This window comes from Rhinatrema bivittatum, chromosome 1 (assembly GCF_901001135.1).
Source record: "Rhinatrema bivittatum chromosome 1, aRhiBiv1.1, whole genome shotgun sequence".
Lineage (NCBI taxonomy): Eukaryota > Metazoa > Chordata > Amphibia > Gymnophiona > Rhinatrematidae > Rhinatrema > Rhinatrema bivittatum.
Window position 1 is genome coordinate 137,737,526 of NC_042615.1, and position 25,921 is coordinate 137,763,446.

Genomic DNA, 25,921 nt, shown 5'->3' on the forward strand with positions numbered 1-25,921 from the left:
GCACACAATAATCAGTGCTAGCCAGGTAAAATGACGTGGCTCGCACTGACACAACACGACGCGCTGATGCAATGCATGATGTAATGACGCAACATGCTGTGCACTCACGCAACGTGCCATGCGTTACTTACCTAGGTGATGCAGTAGGCAGGAAATTATGCTAATCATGCCTTTTTTTTTTTTTTTTTTTTTTTTTTAAATCGCGAACGCTATTTTTTCTGTATTTATAGCAATTTGAAAAATCTAGGCCTAAGTGACTTCAACTGCAAGACCAATGTTCTGCACCCCTGTCAGTCAGGCTTCTATAAATCTCTTAACACAAAAACAGTTCTTCTTGCTTTAACTAATGATATCAGATTTAATTCGGACACTTTAAAGATTGCACTGACTGTATTTCTGGATATGAGTGCAGTGTTTGACACCGTGAATCATCAGTGAAATTGGTCTTGCAGATAGTGCACTGGTTTGGTTTTCTTCTTTTCTTTCAAATCGTGCCTTTCAAGTTGCTTGGAATAATCAAGTATCTAATATATTTACTCTTCCATTCAAAGTCCCTCAGGGTTCCATTTTGCCACCATTATTAATATATTTGTTTCTCCATTGGCTACTCTCATTCAAGATGTGGGTTTCCGACTACCTTTTTACATTGATTCACAGATTTCTGCATTTTTCAATTCAAAAGAAGCTATTGATCTGTCTTTTTTTAGAAGACCTGTTGCTGAGGCAAACCTGTGGATCATGGCTAGGCCTTTTATACCTAGCTGCGTGATGTCATTGCTGAGCAATGACAGCCAGTTCTCCTGCTATGGGAACTTCATAAAGCGACATGCATGTGCACCTAGGGAAGTCCAGGGAGCAGCATTGCCAACAGCATCATGGTGGCATTCCTACCTTTTCAGATGCCGACGGCATCCTGGGGTGAATTCTGCCGGTTGCAGGATGACCTCGCAACTGGCATATGTTACACCAGAAAGCCAGTAGTGACTTCTTTAGGTGTACAGTTAGACTCTGCTCTATGTTGAACTTAATTTCAGTCACAGTATAAAAATCATTTTTTTCTTTAAGATATATTTGGAAACTTTTGTCCATTGTTAGAAGCAAAAGATCTGAAATCTCTGGTACATGCTTTTGTAATATTAAAATTAGATTATTGTAATACTCTCCTCCTTGGTATTCCCAGTGCATCTTCATTTGTTACAGAATACAGTGGCCAGGTTAATATTTGGTCTTCGAAAATATGATCATGTTTTTCCTACACTTAAACAATTACTTTGGTTGCCGATCACTTATGGGATTAAATTTAAAGTTTTATGTATTGTCTTTCATATTTTATCATCAGGGCTTTCACATTATCTGCCTAAAATATTAGTTCCTTACATTACTTTATGTACTGTACGTTCTTCCCAAGCAGGGCTTCCTCATGTACGATTGCTGGCTATAATCTGGTTAGAGTCCACCAGGGAAACAATGTTCAGTTATCAAGCACCCTCTCTTTGGAACTCACTGCCTTCTGATATTCATTCTATCAATGATTATTTAGAATTCAGAAAAGCAGTTAAGGCTTGGTTTTTCAGTATGCCATTTGATAATATCTAATTGATTATGCAGAGACTTATTTCAAAAAGGATTTGTTGATATCTAATTGACCATGCTATGGTGAATGATTGTTATCTAGATATATACAGTGACTATTTTATCTTTGTTTTATTAAGTATTATTTTTTACTTGTTTTGATTTATTTTTATGATTTTATGAATGTATTTTTATTGTACTGCTGCTTGAGGAAAATGCTTTACAAGCGAGATATTAAGTTTTAATAAATGAAATGAAAAATGAAATGTATGTTCCTAATTGATATGCATAAGTATAGTAAGGCAATGTGTGAACATTTCAGAATTCCTAGTTTCCTGGATAAAGAAATTTTTACATGGTTATGACAATATTTGTTATGTGAATTTTTGTGTAATCACATCAGTAAACAATAATTGAGATGTATAAATATAAAAATATTTATGAAAATCTAAAATTATCTCATGAACATATAAGAACAGAAGATTTGCCATATTGGGTCAGACCAAGGGTTCATCAAGCCCAGTATCCTTTTTCCAACAGTGGCCAAGCCAGGTCACAGATATCTGGCAGGATCCCAAGGGGTTGACATATTCCAAGCTGCTTATCCCAATAATAAGCAGTGGATTTCTGCAACGCTGCCTTAATAATTGTTAATGGTCTTTTCCTCCAGGAACTTGTCCAAACCTTTTTTAAACACAGTTATACTAACAGTTTTCACCACATCTTCTGGCAACGAACTCCAGAGCTTAATTATGCACTGAGTAAAAAATATTTTCTTTTTAGTTTTAAATGTATTATTACCCAGTAATTTCATTGTGTCCCCTCTGGTCTATGTACTTTTTGAAAGAGTAAACAACTGATTAATGTGTACTCATTCCATTCCACTCATTAGTTTATAGACCTCTATCATATCTCCCCTCTGCTATCTCTTCCCCAAGCTGAAGAGTCCTAACCTTTTTAGCCTTTCTTCATAGGGAAATTGTCCCATCTCCTTTATCAGCTTGGTCGCTCTTCTCTGTACGTTTTCTAATTCTGCTATATCTTTCTTCAATAGGTCAAAATAACAAATTAACATAAGGTTGAATTTCCTATGACCGCTGTGTGTGAACACAGAGTAAAGACATATTTTTAAAACCTAAATACTGTATTACTGTGTCAACTTTAAAATATTAATTTGGATGGTTTTTTTTCCAGCCACGTAATGGAAGGAGAGCTACAGGTTTCCGCTAAACAGGTATTTATTTCATGTTTTTAATTAAAAGCCTCATCCTGGCAAGTTTTTTAAGATACAATTTACAAAAGTGGCTGTATTGATGCAAAATCCACAGGTAATTTTTTACTTATGGGCTTTGCACCATTTTTCAAAGGGAAAGTATAATAATACTTTCCCTTTGAAATTTGCTTTGAGAAAAAAAACTCTACAGACGTTTACACCTGCTTTCTGGAAGGATACTTTTTCCAAACAAAATGAGCAAAGAACAATATTGACCCCCTTGTATACTTTTAGCCAGGTTAGAGGTGGGCAATTTTCAGATAGTCTGTATATCTGGATAAATAAGCATTTACCCAGCTAAAAGGCTTCTGAATTGTGCCTTTCCTCAAGCAACAGTCTTTTGTGTTTTCATCTGTTTAACTGAATCCATCTCTAAAATACTAATTACTGCTTTACAGTAACTGCAATAAACCTCTCTCTAGAAAAGCCAGGCAAAGCATGTTTAGTAAAGATACAGTGGCAAGTAGCTTGAAAGTCATGACTTCAATATTTGCTTTCATATTTTAAATTTAATTATAATTATACATCACAGAGTTACATTTGTCTTATGGCAATTACAAAAAAATGTCTAATCTTTCATTTATAAAGAACTTGTGTGTTATTTTGGATGGAGAGGTGATTGTGTGTTTGTAGGGGGGGGGGGGTTGTCAGAGGTGGATGGCTGCAATCTCACCATGCTAGTGGGAAAATCATTATGTAGCACTAACTGCACTGGGGATGCAGAGTGGAAGTTCCATTCAGTTACCACTTCATTCATTTGCTCGTGGTCCGAGTTGTGTTCAGTAAGACGCTGACATGGAAAGTCAGCACCCATAGCATCTCAAATGTCTTCTGGCTCTTTTTCTCCAGCTCTTTTTTTTTTCAGTGGAAAAGCAAGAGTCATAGCCTACACTCAAACTATTGGAGGAACTAGGGTTTTAGTGAGGCTGAAGTGTAGGCCAGAAGACTAGCCAGCAATGCAGCAGGAGTAGGCTGAAGCAATGAGGATCAGCACCTGTCTGGTCTGCCATAACTTTTCCGACCAAACCAACCGAGTAACTGCATCTCACTGACAGAACATCCAGCCATCCTGAGTCAGTAGAGATTGGACTGAATGATCTGTACTGGCTTTGTGAGCTCTGCAAGAAGCTCCAATTCCATTGCCAAAACATTAAGAGGTAGATTTTAAAAGGCTTGCATGCAAAAAAAACAGCCACATATGTGCGTAAGTGGGCCACACAGGAGCTATGTGAATTTTAAATAGCTAGGAAGGGCGCACCCAGAAAAAGGGCAGGGCATGGGCATTCCAGAGGCAGGGCCAGCACTGATGCATGTAACTCCTAATTTTCCTCAGCTGGCATGCATATTGATTGGGGTTAGGGGAGGTGGTGTTACAGAAACATTCATAGGTATTCATTCTAGAATTGACATCATTAAAGAAATTTAGACCTTATATGTGATGAAAAGGAGTTGATTTGTACAATGAAGCTAGCAGAGACTGCAGTGTACAAATCAACTCCTCTTGTTAGAATTTTCATTGCTTATAAGATCTAAAATTCTTTAATGATGTTCATTTTTACAATGGATACTTCTGAATGGGCCTGTAACACCACCCCCTTAACCCCAAACCACCTCCCAAAAACTCACCCCGAATCCAAGCGCCCCCTCACAATGGTCCATATATAGAGTATCAAACTGAGCCTTATAAAGAGTCTCTCTCTCAAGATATGTGCTCAGTGCTGCAGACATTCACACATCAAGAGTATTTTATAACCTACAAGTATAGTTTATAAAATAGCACTTACCTTTGTGCATTTTAATGGGCGCATGCGGGACCCTTTTAAACAATTATTGTGCACAGAGTGTATCACAGGACAGAGTCAATGTCAAGTCTGGTTGACATTCAACATTTTGCAGTAAAACACTGAAACCTCAGCCCACAAACGTCTCTTTCCACAGTGATGGAATCCATGCCGAACACCAGCAGGCCCAGCTAGAGCCAGCAAAAGTGCTTACAACAGGCTCAAGGAGAAAAGGGGATCTGAGTAAAAAAAATGCAGGTGAGGGGATACTTCCTATGGAGCCACCATTAAAAAAACAAGGAACCTGCACACTGATACAGACTCAGTTTTTTAGTTTGTGTACTCAGAAGTGTTCCTTTTGCCCAGAACTGCTGCCTGGCAAGAGGTCAGGCTTAGTCCTTAATCTGTAAATCTAAGACTGCTCGACTACTTGAGTCCATTTTGTGTTGGAATAGTTTCTCTTCTATGCAGCTTTCTCTTAGAGACAGCATATTTTGAAGCTATGGACTATATTTAGTTCCTTTTCATTGTTTCTCCATTATTTGTCTATTATTGTGAGATTGGTGCTTTTTTCAGACTTTTCAAAAAGGAAGTTGTTTTAGACTGAGACTTCTAGTATTGGTTGTTTTTTGGTATATGTGGGTAGCTGAGGCCTTCCCCAGGCCTTGGAAGACATTGGGCATTTGCCTGGTATCCTCTGCCCAGCTGGTTGTTCACCTGTACTCTTCTTTTCCTTCTCCTCTTTCTCTTCATGCCAGACTTGCCAATATCTTACTACCTCCCATGTTAGCCTTCTATCTGCCAGCATTCCCTGCTGTGGAAAACCGGGTGAGACCAGCCTCCTTCCTTTAATAGCAGCATCAATCCCTGCTTCCCATGGGCAGCAAAGTTGAAGAAAGGGACTTTTCACCCTCACCCCTAATAGCATGAAATTTTGAACTGGAACTAATTTTTGTGAGCAAAGTCACTTACGTAAGTGCTCGTGAAGCTTTGCACACTTTAGTGAATAGTATGTCACCTTCGGGTATGTAAACCGGCCTGATGTGAATTCTATTCGTGAAGTCCGGTATAGAAATATATATTAAATAAATAAATAAATAAGGAAATAAGTAAAAAGGATTAAGTAATTCATAATTTTAATATGCCAATGTGAAACATTTTGACAAGAATGCTCCAAATTGTGTTCACATGGTGAAAATGCCACATAAAGGCCTTTGTCAGTCATGCAGAGTTTTACATCTGCCTAAGTACACACAACATTTAGTGAATCAGCCTCTAAATGTTTTCAATTCTGGATTTAATCATAAGAACATAAGAAGTTGCCATACTGGGTCAGATCGAGGGTCCATCAAGCTCAGCATTCAGTTTCCAGCAGTGGCCAATCTATGATGCAAGTATTTAGCAAGTACCCAAACATTAAATAAATCCCATGCTACTAATGCCGGTAATAAGCAGTGGCTATTCCTTAAGTCAACTTGATTAATAGCAAGTTATGGCCTTCTAGGAACTTATCCAAAACTTTTTTAAATCCATCTGTGCTAACTGCTTTTACCATGTCCTTTGGCAATGAATTCCAGAGCTTAATTGTGCATTGCGTGAAAAAGAATTTTCTCTGATTTGTTTTAATATGCTATTTGCTAACTTTATATAGTGCCCCCTAGTCCTTGTATTATCTGAGAGAGTAAATAACTGATTCAAATGTACCCGTTCTAGTCCTCTCATGATTTTATAGACTTCTATCATATCTCACCTCAGCAATCTCTTCTGCAAACTGAACAGCCCTAACCTGTTTAGCCTTTGCTCATAGGGGAGCCATTCCATCTCCTTTATCATTTTGGTTGCCTTTCTCTGTACCTTTTCTAGTACAACTATCTTTTTTTGAGATGCAGTGACCAGAATTGCACACTACTCTAGGAGCAGTTTCACAATGGAGCAATACTGAGGCATTATGACATTCTCTGTTTTATTCACCATTCCTTTCCTAATATTGGCCTGGATTTATCAAAATGTGGTAAATATTGCATGGGATAAGGGGTGTGTTTTATGGTAATAGGGAGTTTATCACAATTTGCACTAATACCTATGGGAAGAGCTAAGTTACCGCAAATTGCAATAACTTTTTTGTACTTTGAGATAAGTGCCAGAATGTGGTATTTCCTACACATGACTACTGGGAGAGAGAGAGAGAGAGATATTTGATGACCCTCTGAGTGAGGAAACTCACCTAAATATGAGATTTGTTCAGTGTTCTCTCAACCTAGCTTTATGGACTCTCTACCTGGGTAGCATCAAGCTAAGTTGAGAGAACATTGCACAAATCTCATCTTTGGGTGAGTTTCCTCACTCCGAGGGACATCAAATGTTCACAAGAGAGCACTGTTCTGTTCATATGACTCACATTGAATGTCAAAGTGGCCCCTAACCCCTACACTAATACATAAACCTCACCTCGAGTTACTAGGTGGGCCTCCCATAGAGATATAAATATGTATCTAGGGTGAGGGCATTATGGCTTCTCTCTCTCTCTCTCATAGCTAGGTGAACACTCTGGGAGCTTCAAACTACCAACACCAGCATCTGTGAAAAAATCACAACAGGCAATGCAAGCTATCACACAGCTTAACACTCCTGAAAAAGTTGTAGCTACAATCAGCATTAAAGCCATGCAATAGGGCTTTGCAAAACAGTAACTCCTCCTCTTTTTCAGATTTGCATCGCACCATACGATATGGTGCTATCGCATGCATTAAAGGCGTTTTCACATGCAATAAGCCCTTAACACATGCAAAAATGCCTTAGCGCATTTTGATAAATGAGGGGGATTGTTTGCTTTTTTGATCGCTGCAGTCATTGAGCCAATTTCAATATATTGTCCACTATGATGCCTAGATCTTTTTCCTGGGTGACAGCTCCTAATATGGAACCCTAACTGTGTAACTGCAGCATGGGTTATTTTCCATATTTGCATCACTTTGCACTTGTCCACATTAAATTTCATCTGCCATTTGGATGAAGGTTCTCTTGCAATTTATCACAATCCACTTGGATTTAACTCTGAATAATTTTGTCATCTGCAAATGTGATCAACTCACTTATCATTCCCATGTCCAGATCATTTAAAAATATATTAAAATGTGCTGGTCCAAGTACAGGTATAAAAGAGAATAGCAACATAATTGAAAGTCAAACTATTTCTGCTTTTAAGCTTTATTGTATTAAATTGTAATACAGAACAACTAAATTCAGAATTTTTGGTTTATTGTGTTGATATGAATGATAGTTTATGTACAAATTTTGATATTTTATATTTCTCCACTTAGCACTTTCAACCATTAAAAATGGAACGTAGATAGCAGGATGGCTGGTGACCATGAAAATCACGTGATTACTTGCCTGCCTCGTATAAAGGTAGCAGATTTCACATGTCACCTAGATGGGATTTTAAACTGAAAGCCAGAACCTTCAAGGTGGCATTTTCAAAATGGCTTCCACTATGACCTAGGCAAGCTTGGCTCCAGAACCTCAGTGCCTGGATGAGATGATACAGGATTGTTAGAAAAATCTGTGGGAAGGCAAAGTCTCTTCTGACACGATGGATTTCTCCTCAACCAGAATGGAACCTGACTGCTGGCGCTAAGAAGTATAAAGGAAATAGAGCAATGTTTAAACTAGATCTTATGGGTAAAATGTCACAGGTGCTCAGGAGCATATGGTTTGATGTGAAGTATCTTCAAATAATACTGATAAATAAGGAAATTAGATTCTCTTGTTAAGAGGATGTAGAAAAATACTGAGGTAGCTCAGGCAGATTTAAATGAAGACAAAACAAAAATGAATAATTACAAATGCTCTGAATCAACCTCTAGTAGACTGCCAATAGGAATACATTTAGGTATCTATATGTAAATGCACAATTAAGCTCTTGAATTCATTGCCAGATGATGTGGTTAAGGCAGTTAGCATATCAGGGTTTTTAAAAAAGTTTTGGATATGTTCCTGGAGAAGTTCATAAACTATTAACCGTTAGACTTGAGAAATAGCCACTACTTATGTCTTTATTTATATTTCACTTTTCAGCACATCGAAGTGGATTACATTCAGGTACTATAGATATTTCCCTATCCCTAGAAGATTTACAATCTAAGGAGATAATTTACTAAGCATTTTTACCATAGATACAGAATGGGAAAATTTTTTAGTAAATGTAGGCCTGAGTTTGGAGGGTGACAAGGAGTGTGATAGCAGCAGTGATATATTTACTGTTTGGGATCTTGCCAGGTACTTGTGACTTGGACTCTGTTGTAAACAGATACTGGACTTGATGGACCCTCAGTCTGACCCAATATGGCAATTCTTATGTACTGAGATATTAAATTTAAAAAATAAGATTTGAAAGCTAGTGTGTATGATGCTAAATGAAGATATGGGAACCTGTGTAATAGAACTTACACAAAACAAGTTTAGCATGGCCTCACAAAAAAAATTAATGTGCATATTAAAAAACCCACTTAATATGAATGATGCAAAATGATTTACCTGGAGTATGATAAAAAAAATCCCCAGTAGTGGGGTCACACTGTTCTTGTGCACAGAAACTCAAAAATGCATTGGCTAAATAATGTGAGCATGTTACTTACTGATGGGAAGCTAAATAGTGTGAGCACACTGAAAAAGAGGAGGTGCAGGGGAGATATGATACAGACCTTCAGATACCTGAGAGGTTTTCATCATGCACATGCATCAAATCTTTTCCATTGGAAAGAAAACTGTAGAACTAGAGATCATGTTATGAAACTCCAAGGGGATGACTGAGAACCAACACCAAAAAATATTTCTTCACAGACATGGCGGTGGATGTCTGGAATGCCATCCTGGAAGAGGTGGCGGAGACGAGAATGGAAATGGAATTCATAAGGGCATGTGATAAGCACTGCAGATCCAAAGAGGCTAGAGGATGGAAATGAAAAAGTAGGGTAACTTTAGGTGCAACATTTCAGTTTGGGAGTAACCTGCACAGAGTGGCAGTTATTAACCTTAACAGAAGGCATAGGGGTAACCTGTGTTGGGAAGGTCGGCCGAATGGGACTGCAGCCAGACCCCCCCCCCCCCCCCCCCACCTGCCGGCTCTGCCGACTCCACCTCCTTGGACCCAGGAACCTCACTTCAACCGGTGGTCGCAGCCGGCGAGCCACGCCACGGCCCTCCCATCGGACCACCATACCGACGCTGCATGCGGGACGGCACGCCGGCGGCTCCTACTCTGGCCTTCCTCCTGACCCCCGGCTTTCCAGGCATGCGCGCGAGCACCACATGACCCCTTTTCATGAGTCACCATGGGAGGGGCCCGGACTCCTCCTCCCAAACCTGCAGGTATTTAAGGCAGGGCCTGCTTCTCAGGCCTTGCCTTGGCTACTCCTGGCTCCAGTTCCCGTTTGGATCCGCCGTCATCTGTTACCTGTTTCCTGTCTTCTGCTTCTCCGTGCCAAGACCCTTGCCTGCTTGACTACGAGATACGCTGCCTGCCAAGACCCTTGCCAGCTTCGCTACGAGGTACACCCTCTGCCTATGTCCTTGCCTGCAGACTCTAGTTCACCTCCGGCCTGAGACCCCACTTAAGTCCAGCGGCCCCAGTACCCAAGGGCTCAACCTGCGGAGAACAAGGGATGGTAGTGGTGAAGGTCTTGAGGGGTCTCGGGTCTCCTATAGTCTTGCCTGCCGTCGGAAGGGCCCTCTAGGGCTCCTCCCCATTGGTTCCCTACTCCACTGGTCCAAGGATCCACTCTCGTAATAGCTAGCCAAGGCAATGGATCCAGCTGAGGCTCCTGCTTTGCAGGCAATTCCTGGGCTGGCCCAAAGAGTCTTGGAACAGAAGGTCCTGGAGTCGCTGGCGGCTTCTATGGAGCATCTCAATGCCCGCTTGGATTCTGTGGCCACCACCTCTGTCCAGGCCGCTCCTCCTTCCAGTTTGCTGGCCTTAGCAGCACCTCCCCGATCGGTGATTCTTTTACCAGCTCCCCCTCCCTATGCAGGTGACCCTCAGCATTGTCGTGGGTTCCTTAACCAGTGCAATATGCACTTTTGCCTGCAGACGGCACTTTTTCCAGACGTTTTGACCAAGACAACTTATATCCTGTCTCTTCTAGAAGGGAAGGCCCTGGCCTGGGCTTCGCCCTTATGGAAATGTTCAGATCCACTGCTGCTGGACCTTTTGAGTTTCTTGGCACGTTTTTGTGCCGTCTTCGAAACCACTGGGTGGCAGACGCAAGTCACCACGGAACTCCTTCATCTCAGACAGGGTAGTCCTTCCCTGATGGACTACACCTTGGAGTGTCGTACCTTATCAACTGAGCTCCATTGGGAGGAGCCATGTCTGCGAGCGATATACTTAGATGATCTTTCTCCTAAGATAAAAGAGGAGCTTGCAGCCCGCGACCTTCCAGGAACGCTAGACGCATTAATTAACCTGGCCGGAAGAATCGACTGCCGTCTCCAGGAGAGGTACATCGAGCTTGCAGGATCTAAGCACGTACTACTGGAGCTCCTTGACCTTGTCCTGTCTCATCGAGCGCCTCCCTGCAGTCCTCCTCTGAGGTCTCTCCAGACGAGCCCATGCAACGAGCCGTGGTCCCTTGTCGCCAGAGGAATGCCAAAGGCGGTGCCTTTCAGGTCTCTGCCTCTATTGCGGGGGTTCTGGACATCTCCTGGTCCAATGTCCAATGCGGCTAGTAAACTCCTGGGCCTAGGAGTCACTGGAGGGGTGACCCTAGACCTAACTGCTCCTGTCCCTCCACTCACCTTGCCGGTGACTGTGTGTTGTGGGGCTCGACCGTGGAGGACCACTTGATCATGGAGGACCACTTCCATGAACCGCCGCTCCATCTGGTCGGCATGGCATCCTCCATGTCGGGTCGGCCACCCGCATCCTACCACACGGCTCAGAACGCTGCCATCCTGTACTCAGCGGAGCTCTCCGTAAGCGTGCGCGCGGGAGACTCCGCCTTTTAAAAAGCCCAACGCGGGAATCTCTGGGCCAGCCCCCTTTGACATCCAGAGGCAGCCCTATATATACCAAGCCTCAGTCCCCTGTTGGTTGCCTTTGCAACAGGTCGTCTCCTCGGAGTGCTCGTTGTTGCATTGATCCAGTTCCTGTTCCTGAGCCTGTTTTTGTTCCATCATGACTCTGGCCTTTATTGACTCCGGAGCTGGAGGTAACTTCATCTTGGCTTAACTAGCCAAGCAATTGCAACTTCCAGTAATTCCTCATGCACCACCACTTCTCATCTACTCTATCCAGGGGGAGCCTCTACCCGGTCGAGTGTCCCTGTGTTACCGCTCCAGTGACAGTCCGTACTGGAGTACTCCATGAAGAAGAGATCTCCTTCCTGATTCTTGACAAATCCGTCCATCCTGTGGTGTTGGGCCTTCCCTGGCTGCGTAAACACTCTCCTACCATCAATTGGGAGACACTTCACATTACCACTTGGGGGGCCCGATTGCTTCACCAATTGCCTTCGGGATTTGCCTCAACCCCCGACTATTCTTGCTGTTACCACCTTACCTTACCTTCACAATACTCTAAATACATAGACTTCTTTTCTAAAGAAAAAGCAGAGACTCTGCCAGAGCACCGCCCATTCGACTGTGCAATGAATCTTCTTCCAGATACAGTGCCTCCTAGAGGTCGGGTATATCCATTGTCCTTACCTGAAACCCAAGCGATGTCCCAATACATTAAGGAGAATCTAGACAGAGGCTTCATCCGGCCATCCACATCTCCAGCAGGGGCTGGATTCTTCTTTGTAGCAAAGAAAGACGGCTCCTTGAGGCCCTCTATTGATTACCGGAGTCTCAACTCCATCACCATTCAGAATCGCTACCCGCTTCCACTCATTCCCGAGCTTCTGGACCGACTTCAAGGAGCCAAGGTCTTTACAAAGCTGGATCTTCGGGGGGCCTACAATTTGGTCCGAAGTAAGCCTGGGGATGAATGGAAGACCACCTTTAACACTCGCGACAGCCACTACAGGTACCTAGTGATGCCTTTCGGCTTATGTAATGCGCCGGTGGTCTTCCAAAATCTTATGAACGAGGTATTTAGGGACATGCTCCACAAGAGTGTGATCGTCTACCTGGATGACGTCTTAATCTATTCTACGAACTTGACCACACATCGCCCTGACGTTCGCCGAGTCCTTCAGCGTTTAAGAGACCACCATATGTATGCAAAATTGTAAAAGTGCCTCTTTGAACAAGAGTCGTAACCCTTCCTAGGGTTCATAGTCTCCACTTCTGGCTTCAGGATGGACCTGGACAAGCTAGCCAAAATCCGGGACTTTACAGGGACTTTGTCAAATACCTGTTGAAAATCCAAATAGAGCACATGTACTTATCCACATGCTTATTTATGTTGCCAAAGAATTCTACTAAATTAGGTCTCCCATCATCGCATACTAAACCTCTTCAGATGGTTCAAAACACGGCAGCCAGAATATTGACAAATACACGAAGAAGAGATGACATTTCTCCAATCCTCAAAGACCTACATTGGTTGCCAATTCATTATAGAATTTTATATAAGTCCATTACCACAATCTACAAAGCTATCCATCAATATGCGCCGCTCAATCTACAAATCCCTTTCAGAAAACATACCTCCTCCAGACCCATAAGAGAGTAATATAAAGAATCTCTACAGGTACCTCACTCCAAAAACCTCCCATCATATAACCTTCAGAGACAGGGCATTCTCCACAGCAGGACCTCCTCTATGGAACTCCATCCCACCGGATCTGCGGCAGGAACCCTGCCTCCCAACATTCAGGAAAAGACTCAAAACGTGGCTATTTAAAAAAAGCCTTTCCGGACACTGAATGAATCTTAACTCACCACTAACCAACTTACAGTCATTACCCTTACGCAGAAAACTATAACATTCCAAATGACATAACCTAGCAAATTCCATAAATTCTGTAAATGCTTTCTGTTAAAGTTTGGTAAATGTATTCTGTTAAATTTCCTATCGCCTTTCTCTGCTCCTAGTTGTACATTTCCCTGTTTTATTGTAACTGCAATTGTTTTCGCTCAGCACTTATTTGTTCTTTTTATTGTAACCTATTATCACACCCCCCTGTTTATTGTAAACCGGCATGATGTGATACTTATCACGAATGCCGGTATAGAAAAAACTAAAATAAATAAATAAATGTATTTCTTGGAACATTGCTGGATTGGGTACACTAATTAAGAAAGAAAAAAATTTAACACATTTAAATTGGTTAAAATTAAACATGGTATTCCTGCAAGAAATGCATATGACTAATAGTGAATCAATGTGACCCACAGGTACAGCTGAAGGAACTAACAATAGAAAATCAATGTGACCCACAGGTACAGCTGAATCAATGTGACCCACAGGTACAGCTGACGGTTGCTGACGGTTGCTAGATATATCTACTGACGGTTGCTAGATATATCTACTCATGAGCTCTCTTCCAGCTGAATATTGATAATATGACTAATAGTGAGCATGCTAAATGAAAAAGGAAAAGGGGGCCCAAGTTTTCTCAACTTAAGGCAACTCAAAGCTGTGGAGTGGTCATCCTTTTACATAAAAATGTATAATTTCAAATGGAAAATTTTTTTGCAAATTCTGCAGATAGATATATCATTGTTTTGGGAAAATTGTTCAATAAGAACACTATTTTAGTGTCTTTATATGCTCCAAATCGATATGAGCATTTCATTTTTCTAACAGTGGTTACCCATATTGTTTATTTAGGTCCAGCACTAGTTTTTGTGGGGGGAGATCTTAATTGTATAGCAGATCTTCAATTAAATAATAGCTTTAACTGCAATAGAAGATTATGGGATTAATTTCTTTTGTGGTAATCTGAAACTAATAGATGTTCAGAGAACATCTGAATGTGATGTTTAAGGACTTTACCCATTATGCTAGAGTGCATGACACAAAAACAAGACCATTATATATTAATATCAGAAAATCTTTTTTTTCAAACTGCTAGGAACTACAGGATGGCCCATGGAAAAGTAGCCTGCCTCCAATACCAGTGCATTGGAGGCAGGCTACTTTTCCATGGGCCATCCTGTACAATAGAAGCATTGGTAATTTTGGATCACTGCCTGGTTTCTTGTATTTTGGTACAACTATGATTAATTTAAAATCTAGTTACTAGAAAAGGCCAACCTGGTTAATTTAAGAAAATGATTTTAAAAAAGATTAGAATGGGTTTATTTTTAGTGGATGCATGAGCTTCCTTTGGCTTTATGCACTTTGTCCATGGTGACATCAAACTGGCATGTTTTAGGTGTTTCCTCCATTACATTCCAAATCTACATATTGTCATTTGGCTCTTAGAGGGGCCACCTTTATATCCTACATAGCCCAATTTATAAACATTTTCCAGGTATATGCTTCAATTAGGTAAGGATTTTTGTAATGCAGAATAAGAATTTTTTTATTTCTAGACACAGCATAACAATTTTAAGGAGCAAATATTTCAGAATCCCTAATTTGGATAAATCAAGCCCATAAAGATTTAGACATCTCAAATGTAAAAGTGATTAAGGAGCCCATAAGCAGAAATATTGTTTCTTTTAAAAATACATTTGTTCTGTTACAGTTGAAAATGTATGTTAACTCTGGGTTGCAGGTACTGTTACAGCATTAACATTCCTTTTTCAGAGCAGGGTTTATATTCTAAATCAAGGGTCCCAAACCTTCAGGGAACACAGATCCTTTTTCAAATTCAAAAAGTTTCATGGACCCCCTACTCATTTCTCTTTAATTTTTGCATGCCATAATAAAAGAAATAAGCACTGCAGAATCATTCATAATGTATAAACCTTTGATCTTAACTGAATATCGAGGGAGGGCAATATCCAAAGCTATCAAAGGTTGAGGCCACTGCACCTTCCAATCCAATTGCCAAGGGGAAAAGGAAGCAAGTGTTGCGGTTCTGTACTCGCGGCATCTGCTCCCGCTTCCAGAGGCCTGGTTGGCGGCCTGTTTGGCAGCGTCCCCGCTGGGGCTGCACCGCTGCGAGCTCTCCCATGGATGCCCGGCTCCTGGGCATGCGCATGCGCCACCTGGGCGCTTTCTGGGCCGTTTCCCACCAGTGGTGACTCCGCCCAACTCCTGACGTCAGACGCCGCGGCCTTGATAAGCCGGCCGCGGCCATCCAGTCTTTGCCTTGCAACGGGTTAGCCTCCCGGTTTCCTGTTGCGCTGTGCCCCAGAGTGACTTGCCTTGCTTCGTCGCTCCGTTCCTGCTACAGTACCTGCCTGGTTCCTGCTTGCTTGCTACAGTACCAGCTTGGTTCCTGCTTGCCTGCTACAGTTCCTGCCTGGTTCCAGTACCCGAGTCTTGCTACAGTTTCTGCCTGGTTCCACTACCTGTCCCTTGCTACAGTTCCTGCCTGGTTCCAGAACCCGAGCCCAGTTACAGTATTGCTACTGTCCTAGTCTGGTTCCAGTTACCTGTCCTGATCCACAACCCGCCTAAGTCCCAGCAGCCGGGCCCCTACGGGCTCCTCCCGGGGGGGCTTCGGCTTCCAAGGGTGAAGAGCATCTACGTCCTGCCTGAATATCTGCCTCCCGGCCTGCTGTTCATTAGAGACATTGACCACCTTTCCAAACCTCCAGCAGGTCAGCCCAAGGGTCCACTAAACAGAGACTCCCATAACAGCAAGTTTTAAAAAAATGTTCCAGGTTGGCAGCTTGCAGAAAATCAGCACTGGTACCTGTAGACCTACAATCTAATTTTCAAAGAAAAACTACCCACAGAGTTTCCTTTTGAAAACTAGGGTCGGTGGGAGAAAGCGAGTACCTTTGTTCCTGCATACTTTTCATCTACTAAGCATGACAGTATTTTAAATCTCTGCATGAACTTTTCTTCCCACTCTTCTAGCCCTACTCCTTTTTCCCCCCCACAGATAAAAGTATGCATGCTGTTCACAGCATAGATATTTTTACATTCAGTGACGGGGAATAGCAATTTTCAAAAGGGCGCTTTCACATGGGTAAATGTGTTTATTTATTTATTTATTATTTATTTAGAATTTTTATATACCGACATTCTTAAGACAATCAAATCATATCGGTTTCCATTATAACAGAACATTCGCGGCTAAGGCGTTACATTAAACAAGGCATCTGATAAATAGAAAGTAATTAATAATAAATCATAAATGGAACAGCGTTAATGGGCGTAACATAAATAATAAATGGAGCAGCGAACATAAATAGGCGTAACATAAATAATAGATGGAATAGTGAACATATAATAATAAATGGGGCAGAGAACAACGTTTATGGGCGTCAGTATTCTATGTTAACTCCTAAGAATATAATAGAGTTAATATTGGCAGAGGATGACGCAGGGGTGTGAAAGGAGGGGCAGGGTGTAGGTGTCAAGGGTAGAGCGGGGTAATGGGAGCAGGTGAACGGAAGGGGAAGGAAGGTGAGAGGGCGGACCATGGTAAGGCTGTAGGACGATCATGGATCCCATAATGGACTGTTATGCCCTTTGGCCAGTGTCAGCGTGTTCTTGAGACTCCGGGAAGGCTTGTCTGAAGAGCCATGTTTTGAGGTGCTTCTTAAAAGTTAGATGACAGGGTTCTTGGCGAAGCTCCGGAGGCAGAGAGTTCCAAAGGGTGGGTCCGGCTGTAGAGATTGCGCGTTTTCTTAATGAGGTTTTGATCGGTGGTGCATATAGAGATCCTTTGTAAGCGTTTCTGATGGGTCTTTCTGATGTGTGAGGGCGGAGTTGAGAGCTTAGATTGAGGTAGGCGATGCCGATAATGTCCTTGTGGATCATCATTAACGCTTTGAAGGAGATCCTGGATTTTATAGGAAGCCAGTGAAGACCGTGTAGGATTGGTGTGATGTGGGCTCTTTTATTTGAGTTGGTGAGTATCCTAGCTGCAGCATTCTGAACCATCTGTAAGGGTTTTATCGTTATCGCTGGGAGGCCTAGGAGAAGAGAATTGCAGTAGTCTAGCTTTGTAAGGATGATAGACTGAACTACTAAACGGAAGTCGCTGAAGTGAAGGAGAGGTTTCAGATTTTTAAGAACTTGGAGTTTAAAAAAACATTCTTTAGTTGTGTTGAGGATGAACAATTTTAAGTTGAAGAGGTTATCGAGCTGAACCCCTAAGTCTCTGACGGAGGGGGAGTGGTTGATGGATGTTTTTGCGAATTGGGATGCGCTTTGGGAGTTGAGGAGAGAGTGGTTTTTGTCTGGCGAGATGATGAGGATCTCAGTTTTATTTGAATTGAGGATAAGGTTCAAGCTGGAAAGCAGAATATTGATGGAATGTAAACAGCTATTCGTGTGTCCAGGTTTTTTGCAGGGATTCGGTGATAGGAAGAAGTATTTGAACGTCGTCAGCGAAAATGTAGTACTTTAGTTTGAGGTTGGAGAGTAGTTGGCAGAGTGGGAGCAGATAAATGTTAAAGAGCGTGGGGGAGAGGGATGATCCTTGCGGGACTCCCCAGTTTGATTTGATAGGGGGTGATTCTTTATTATTGATCCTGACCTTGTAGAATCTATTCTCGAGGAACGATTGGAACCAGCTATGTGCGTCTCCTTGAATTCCTATCTCAGATAGGCGCTCCAGTAGGATGGAATGATTGACCGTGTCGAATGCGGCGGATAGGTCGAGAAGGGCGAGAAGGTAAGGTTGTTTTCTTTCGAGATTGAGAAGGATGGTGTCAGATAACGATGTTAGTAGAGCTTCAGTATTTTGAGATTTCCTGAATCCGAACTGGAAAGGGGAGAGTATGTTGTTCTCCTCCAGGTAATCAGACAGTTGTTTGTTTACGACTCTTTCCATCACTCTGGAGGTCAAGGGAAGGTTAGTGATTGGACAGAAGTTGGCAGGGTCCGCCGTCGAAAGGTTAGGTTTTTATAGTAGGGGTTTTAGGATGGCTAGTTTTAGTTGTTCTGGAACCTTTCCTTGAGTTAGAGAGCAGTTAATGATATCTGCTAACGATTTAGAGATGGTGTTTGGAATGGAGAGTAGAAGGTTGAAGGGTATTGCGTCCAATGGATGAGAGGAAGGTTTGAGCTTTTTGAGGATGATTTTGATTTCCATTGAGGAAGGGGTCTCGAAGGATGATAAGTTGCAATTCCTAGTAGAAGTTGAAGAGCTGGAAGGCAGGGTAGTCAGTTGGTGGGTGGAAATAGGCTTGAGGAGGTTGGTTATCTTTTTATCAAAGTAAATAGCAAGTTCCATTGCTTTGTTGGATGCTTGCTCGTCGGGGATGATAGGTGGCGAGGGTTTTGTAAGAGATGCTGCAAAGGAGAATAAGGCTTTGGGATCAAATGAGAAGTTGTGAATCTTTTTAGCAAAGAAGTCTTTTTTGGCTTTGAGGATGGCAGTCCTGTAAGTATTAAGGTGGGCTTTGTAGTTTAAAAGTGTGTTGGTGGAAGGGGACTTGCGCCATCTGAGTTCTTTTTTACGAAGTTCTTGTTTGAGAGTTTTAGTTCCGGGGTGTACCACGGATGCCTGTTAGCTTGAGGTGGTTTCAAGGATTTAATGAGGGTAGGGCAGGATTGATCTGCGACCTCAGTTGTTATCTTGACCCACGAGTTGATACCCGAGGGCAGCGTCCGTGAGATCAAGTCTGTCAAGCTCTTTTGAAAGCAGTTTGCTAAGTAGGTCTGTGGGGCAAGGTTTCCTGTATTGTATTGTGGTTGAAGGGTAGACAGGACGAGGATGGTTATGAATATGAAGCTCGGCAGAGATAGTGTGATGGTCTGACCATGGGACTGGGACGCAAGTTGGGATAGTGGCAGAGGATAGACCCTCATTGAGGAAAATCAGGTCTAAGGTGTGACCCCCGCTTTATGCGTGGGACCTTTAACAATCTGGCTGAAGCCCAAGTGGTTGAGGGCTGTAAATAGTATGTCGCAATTGTGGGATAGAGGGGCAATATCCACATGTAGGTTAAAGTCTCCCATCAAGATAGCCGGTTTGTCCCGCTTGAAATGTTTGGCTGTGAATTCAATTAATGGTGAGGAATCGGTGTCTAAGGTTCCTGGTGGTGCGTAAACCAAGGCGATTTGGAGATGGTCCGAATTGAATAAGGCTAGTTCGATGTTGCTTATTCTGGTAGATTATTGCAGAGTGAGATCAAGTCCCTTTTTTTGTAGCTAACAAAGACCTCCACCCCTTTTTTTAATTCTAGGGATTGAATGGATGTCATAAAGGTGGTTGGGGAGCTGGTTTAGTAAAACTGTGTCTGAAGGTTTTAACGACGTTTCAGTAATGGCGCAAAGGTCAGGGTTATTGTCAGTCAGGTGGTCATTGAGAAGGTGAATTTTTTTTTAGATGGATTGGGCGTTGAATAAGGTTAGGGTGAATAGAGTCAGCCCGAGCAATTGGTAGATTGGGGAGATCATGATTGGGATCAATCTTTGATGTCGAATGCCTAGAATCCTGTGTTTATTGGTCGTGAACTTGGGGGTATAAGGAATTGTAGGTATGGGGAGTGAGCGCATCTTAATGGACTGGAATCTGTCCTTGCGTATTAATAAGCGTTATCGTCGATATTCCGGGAAGAAGCTGGTAGCCTGTTGCAAATAGAGGTGATGACTGGCTTGTTCTGTGGTTATCTAAACCCGTTGTTTCTTTTTACTCGAGGGGTAAGCTGAGCTGAGTTGGTCTCGGGTTTGTTGAGGTCTGAGGAGCTGGAGCTATCTCCTTGAGTAGTGCTTGATAAGTTCCGATCGGACGAGTTGCGGTTTTCTTCTCAGAGGGGTTAATACAGGGTCAGACAAGATGATAAGAGTAAGGCCTCACCTCATGGGCTGCGCGAAGGAGCGCGACGCCCGGCGTTTACCCATATACCCTCCCTGAAAATTGGCTCCCTTTTAGCCTGCTTGTCTTTTATACTTTATTGTTTTCTTTTAGGATTCTTACAAAAACACACAGAAAATGGTAGTCACAAAATCATGTAGATTTTTAGAAAAAGCAAAATAATAGCCTGCTTTTCAAAGAAAGCTTATGAGATCTCCATGTTTGTGTGCACCCCTAAATAACTTTTGTGTTTAATGTCATATCCATACCTGGCTGTTGTCCTCCCTTCTCCTTGATTCTGGTGGTCCTCTTCACCTTCTTCCTTCCTGGACCACGGTTGTTCTCTGTCCCGCCTTCTCTCTCTACCTCTATCCAACATGATTCCTGGGGCTCCTCTCCTCTCCCCTGATAGTTAGCCATCCACTCTCACTCCCCTTTGTTACGCTCAGCAGGCTGCGGGCTCGCCCCGTGACCAGCTGCTGTTTCTCGAATGCTGAGCAGAGGGAGGACTCCTGACACCGAGACAGCTCAACAACCTGAGACATGGCAGGCTGCCACACAGGCTAAGCTGCACCGTAGATGCTGCTCAGCTGAACAAGTATCCTCAGGCGTGCACGTGCAAGTCAGCCTTATTTAAAATGGCCCGTGGCAGAAATCCTCCTCGGTGCCTTTCATGGATGTCACTGGGCTCTCTTACTTAAGGCTAGCCCGGACCAGCCCTCGATGCCTCAGCAACAGGTCAAACTACCTCTGAGTAGCTGGTTGCTTGTTCGGTGCCTCCCGTGATTCCTGGTCCCTGGTTTTCTCTCCCTCTCACGTCGTCTGTCCTTCGCCCCCTAGGATCGTCTCTTCGGCTTGGACCTTGGATTGCTCTTGACTTTGCCTTCTTTCTGGACCAACTCTTGGCTAATGTTCAATCTCCTCTGGACTTTGCTTGCTGCCGCCTGCCCCGACCTCCAGTTTGTCTTCAACTCTGCTGCTTGCCGCCAGCCCCTACCTCTGGTATGTCTCCGACACTGCCTGCCTGACCTTGGCTTGAACTGACCATTCTTCTTGCTGGCCCTCTGTCCTTCGACAAATCCTTTGCCATCCAGAGGCCCGCATCTAAGTCCAGCCAGTCTCAGCACCCAAAGGCTCAACCTGCAAGGAACGTGGGTTGGTATTGGTGAAGGTCCCTTTGGGCCTCTGCTCTGCCTACCGATGACGAGGACCTGCAGGGCTCCTCCTCCCTGCAGGTAGTGCCAACCTTGTCTCGGCCCAAGGGTCCATGTTATGGTTTTGAGGTGTTTGGTGGATTCTTAGGTGCTGCAGTGATGGCCACTCCCATGGGGAGGAGCCCCGCGGGGAACTGCAGTCCCGGGCTAGACTCTGATGCACAAACACAGAGAGAGTTTTTATTATACAGCTTGTAGAGTTCACCAGGAGTGGCAGTAATGAGCAGATTCCTGCAGCAGCAGTCTTGGGTCCTCGGCTGAGGAGACCCATCCCACAACGGTGGTGTAGGGAGCTCTGATGCAAGTATTCAATGAGGAGCTGTAGGTGAGACAGACTGGTAGATGTTAGTTTAGTCACACTCTTGTAGCTGTAATGGTGAAGTTCCCAGCAGGTAGAAGTATTGGTAGCAGGCACCAAGGTAGACAACTCAGGCCCTCGAGGAGCGAGTACCTGGATACTGGATAGGCACCTGGAAAGAAGCATAGGGCCCCCGAGGAGCGGGTACCCAAGTTAATAGAACCCCGGAGGGTAGAGAGAGCTTCTAGCAGCAGCAAGAAGCAGCAGACCAGCTTAGACCGGACAAGTCCAGTCTTTGCTAACTCAAAGTCAGTCAGCAAATGGGCAACCTAAATACCCGGATGATGTGATGTCACTCGAGGTGGATGCCCCTGAGATTCGCGCCAAAGTTGGAATAAAGACGTGGGTAGCGTGCATGCACCCTAGGAGGCCCTCAGGTGAATCATGGTGGAATGCCTTGCCATAGCCATTCCAGGGATGCCGGAGAATGCGGCAAGCAGACACGGTGGTTGCCATTTTCCCAAGGCTGGTGGAGAAAGCAAATATTGAGGTGAGGCAAGTAGGACAAAGGCGTCTGAGTCTGACGGACACAACACATGTATGCAACAGTTTGCTGAGGCCATGGACCCGGCGGATCTTTCAGGCCTCCAGGCCATTCCAGGCCTGGCTCAGAATATTCAGCAGCAGCAACACTTCCTGGAAATGCTGGTGGGCTCTATGGAATGCCTCAGCACCCGTCTTGACACCACCACTGCTGCCATGACCAGTACCATGGCCCCTGCAGCCCCAGCAACCATGCCAGCCGCACCTACTATACATCTTCTGGTACCGCCCAGGTATGGGGGGAGCCCAAGCAGTACCGTGGTTTATTAAACCAGCGTTTTTTGCACTTCTTTGTCCAGCTAGCGCAGTTCTCCAGTGACACCATTAAGACCACCTTCATCCTCTCTCTTCAGGATGGGAAGGCCTTGGCTTGGGCCTCCCCCCTATGGGAGTGTGGAGATGCACTACTCCAGGACCTGCAGCAATTTAAGACCATCAAGCAGGTATTTGACGAGCCTGGCCGTTTGGCCACCATTGAATCTGACCTTCTGCACCTTCGACAGGGTGGTATACCCTTGTTGCACTATGCCATCAAAGTCTGCACCATGGCCACTGAATTAAATTGGTGGGAGGAAAGCTTTCAGAGTATTATTTTTGGGAGGACTATCCTCTCGAGGAAAAGGATGAGCTAGCAGCAAGGGAGCTCCCAGAGTCTCTAGATGCACTTATCGACCTAGCCGGGAGGATCGACTGCCGTCTCCAGCGGCGGGTGCGGAAGTTGTGAACCCCGCAAAGGCACATAATGCTCGCCCTGTCGTTCTCATACCCCCTTGTCCCAGTCCCAGTGGCAGTCTCCACATCGGCATAACTCAAGGAGCCCATGCAGCTTGGGCAGAGTCGTCTCACGCCAGAGGAGAAGCACCATCAACATGCCCAGAGTTTATGTTTCTACTGCACTGGGAAGGAGCACCTTTTGGCGCAATGTCCCGTGAAGCAGGGAAACTAACGAACCTAGGAGCCAGTGGGGAGATGATCCTAGGCTATACCACTCCTGCTCCCCAACTTACACTCCCAGTGGTGATCACCACAGACAAGCATGAATTCTTTACCCTCGCATTGATAAATTCCAGTGCTGGCAGGAACTTTATCATTAAGTCCCAGGTGGACCATCTGAAGCTACTGACCGTTCCCAGAGACTCGCCTTTAATTATTTCCTCCATCTATGGGGAACCTCTCCCTAGTTGGATCACCACGACAATGGCTCCATTGCGCCTCCACACTGGCATTCTATATGTGGAAGAGATAACCTTTCACATCATTGAAAAGGCAGTACACCCCATTGTGTTGGGATTTCTCTGGTTGCAACTCCCTTCTCCAAGCTTTGATTGGGGAACCTTTCGGCTGACGAATTAGAGCCCTCGCTGTCATACCTCCTCCAAGTCAGGCCTCAATTACCCATTCCGCTAGCCACTACCTCTTTGGGACTGCCACCGCAATATGCAGACTATGCAGATGTATTCTCCAAGAGGAGGGCGGAGACTTTACCAGAACATCGATCTTTTGATTACACCATTAACCTAATACCAAACGCTACCCCCCCCATGGGGATGGGTGTACCCCTTATCCCTCCCAGAAACCAAGGCCATGTCCCAGAATATCCATGAGAATCTCTATAGAGGGTTCATCTGACCTGCCAAGTCTACCGCTACTCACATATGCTGCTGTAATGACTTCCTTTAACCAATGCACTCTCAAGGCTTTAGTTGCTGCCTCACCCTTCCAAACTCCACTGTACCAAACAGAGAGATAATGATCTGACTTCCTGAAGGCATTTGTGACCTTGAGATATATCAAAAGAATTCTCCTTACATCTGAATAGTGGAATAATCTGTATTTTGCATCATCCATATGCAAACAAACATTCTGATTTAAATGAAATTGTTGTGCCCGTTGGTCGCAGACAGCTGCGCCCTCTACTGCTAAGCGTTTTCTTGCCTGCTTCAACCCAAGTTGGGAGAGTGGCTCCCGCTGCTTCTCCTCGCCAACCCCTTCGGCTTCTTCAGCCTGGCATGGGCGATTGCGTTTGCCATCTTTGCCGAGGATTCACCTAGGTGCACGCGCGCGTAGCTGTGCCGTTTACATGGGTCATGGCGGGAACCTCGGGGGCGTCCCCACCACATGACATCATGGGCCTCCGGTATTTAAACTTGAATCTCCAACTACAATACGAGTTAGCAAGGAATCCTCCATGCTTCTCTGACTCGCTATCAGACGTCGCTTTGGTTCGCTTACCCTGGACGACTTTGGGCACTCGCTCCTCGGGGGCCTTGCCTCGCTCCTCTACACCCTTCGGGGTCAGACTGTCTCCAACAACAGAAGCCTAAGGTACCCGCTCCTCAGGGCCTTACCTCGCTCCTGTCGACCCTCCGGGGTCTCTCTCAACAAGGATGCCTAGGGTACCCGCTCCTCGGGGGCCTAATTCCGTCCTGGACCTCCGCTCCTCGATGGTTCTCTGCTACTGCAATTATCATCATCTCAGTGAGTACTGTTGCTCCTGTTCTATCTCTACATTGTCTCACTTCTCTCATAGATCTCTGGACTGCTCTTCACCGTGGACCACAGCCGGGTTCTTCCCGCTATTCGGATCTGGTGAGACTACAGTGCTGCCTTTCCATCCTGCAGCTAGCAGAAGGAACACTGCCATCAGAGACATCCTCTTCTGGCAGGGATCAGTATCCACTACTGGGACTACCTCCATATTGCAGTATAATAGACTATTCTCTGTGGCCATATATTTCTCAGAGTTAGCCTATCGTTGCAAGTCCCCGCAGGGCTCCGCCCTGTGGGAGGAGCCATCTCTTGCAACGACCAAGGGCCCACACTTTATCATCCAAAACCATAACAGAAATGCTGAAACTACTTTTGAAAGAAAGGAAGGCACCACACAAATCTTGAACATATGCTTTTAGAATGTCAGAAAGAGTTCTCTGCATGATAGCACCAATCCAATATCCTTCTGGTTGAAGAAATAGCCACTAAAAATTCTGTGAAATTTCCTGCCTCAAGAGCTCAGACAAGATAAAAAGATAAATATTAAATTAAGATCCTAAGATGGAACAAAAATCATACCAGAGGCCTAATATGCTTCATTCTCTTCAGAAAATGTGACACATTTGGGCAAGAGGACAAGGGTCTACCCAATACACATCCACTGTAGCATGCAATAGCTGCAATCTGCACTTTCAAAGAATTAAGTGCCAATCCCTTAGATAGTCCTTCCTGCAAATATTCCAGCATCACTGGCACCAATGCCTTCCTAGAAATCATCTGTCTTCTGGTGCACCACTGTTCAAATAATCTCTAGAGTCTCACATATGCTAGTCAAGTGGAAGTCTTCCTAACTGTTAAAATATTCACTA

General features: G+C 44.1%; 1 protein-coding gene across 1 annotated transcript in view; it reads left to right on the plus strand.

Moving 5' to 3' along the window:
* NMU (neuromedin U) overlaps window positions 1-25,921 on the plus strand; it is a 215,301-nt gene that overhangs the window by 176,337 nt on the left and 13,043 nt on the right. The window contains exon 9 of the mRNA XM_029587408.1: window positions 2,767-2,806. Within this exon, the coding sequence (XP_029443268.1) occupies window positions 2,767-2,774 (8 nt within the window). The 3' untranslated portion in view covers window positions 2,775-2,806. The remainder of the gene's footprint in view (window positions 1-2,766; window positions 2,807-25,921) is intronic.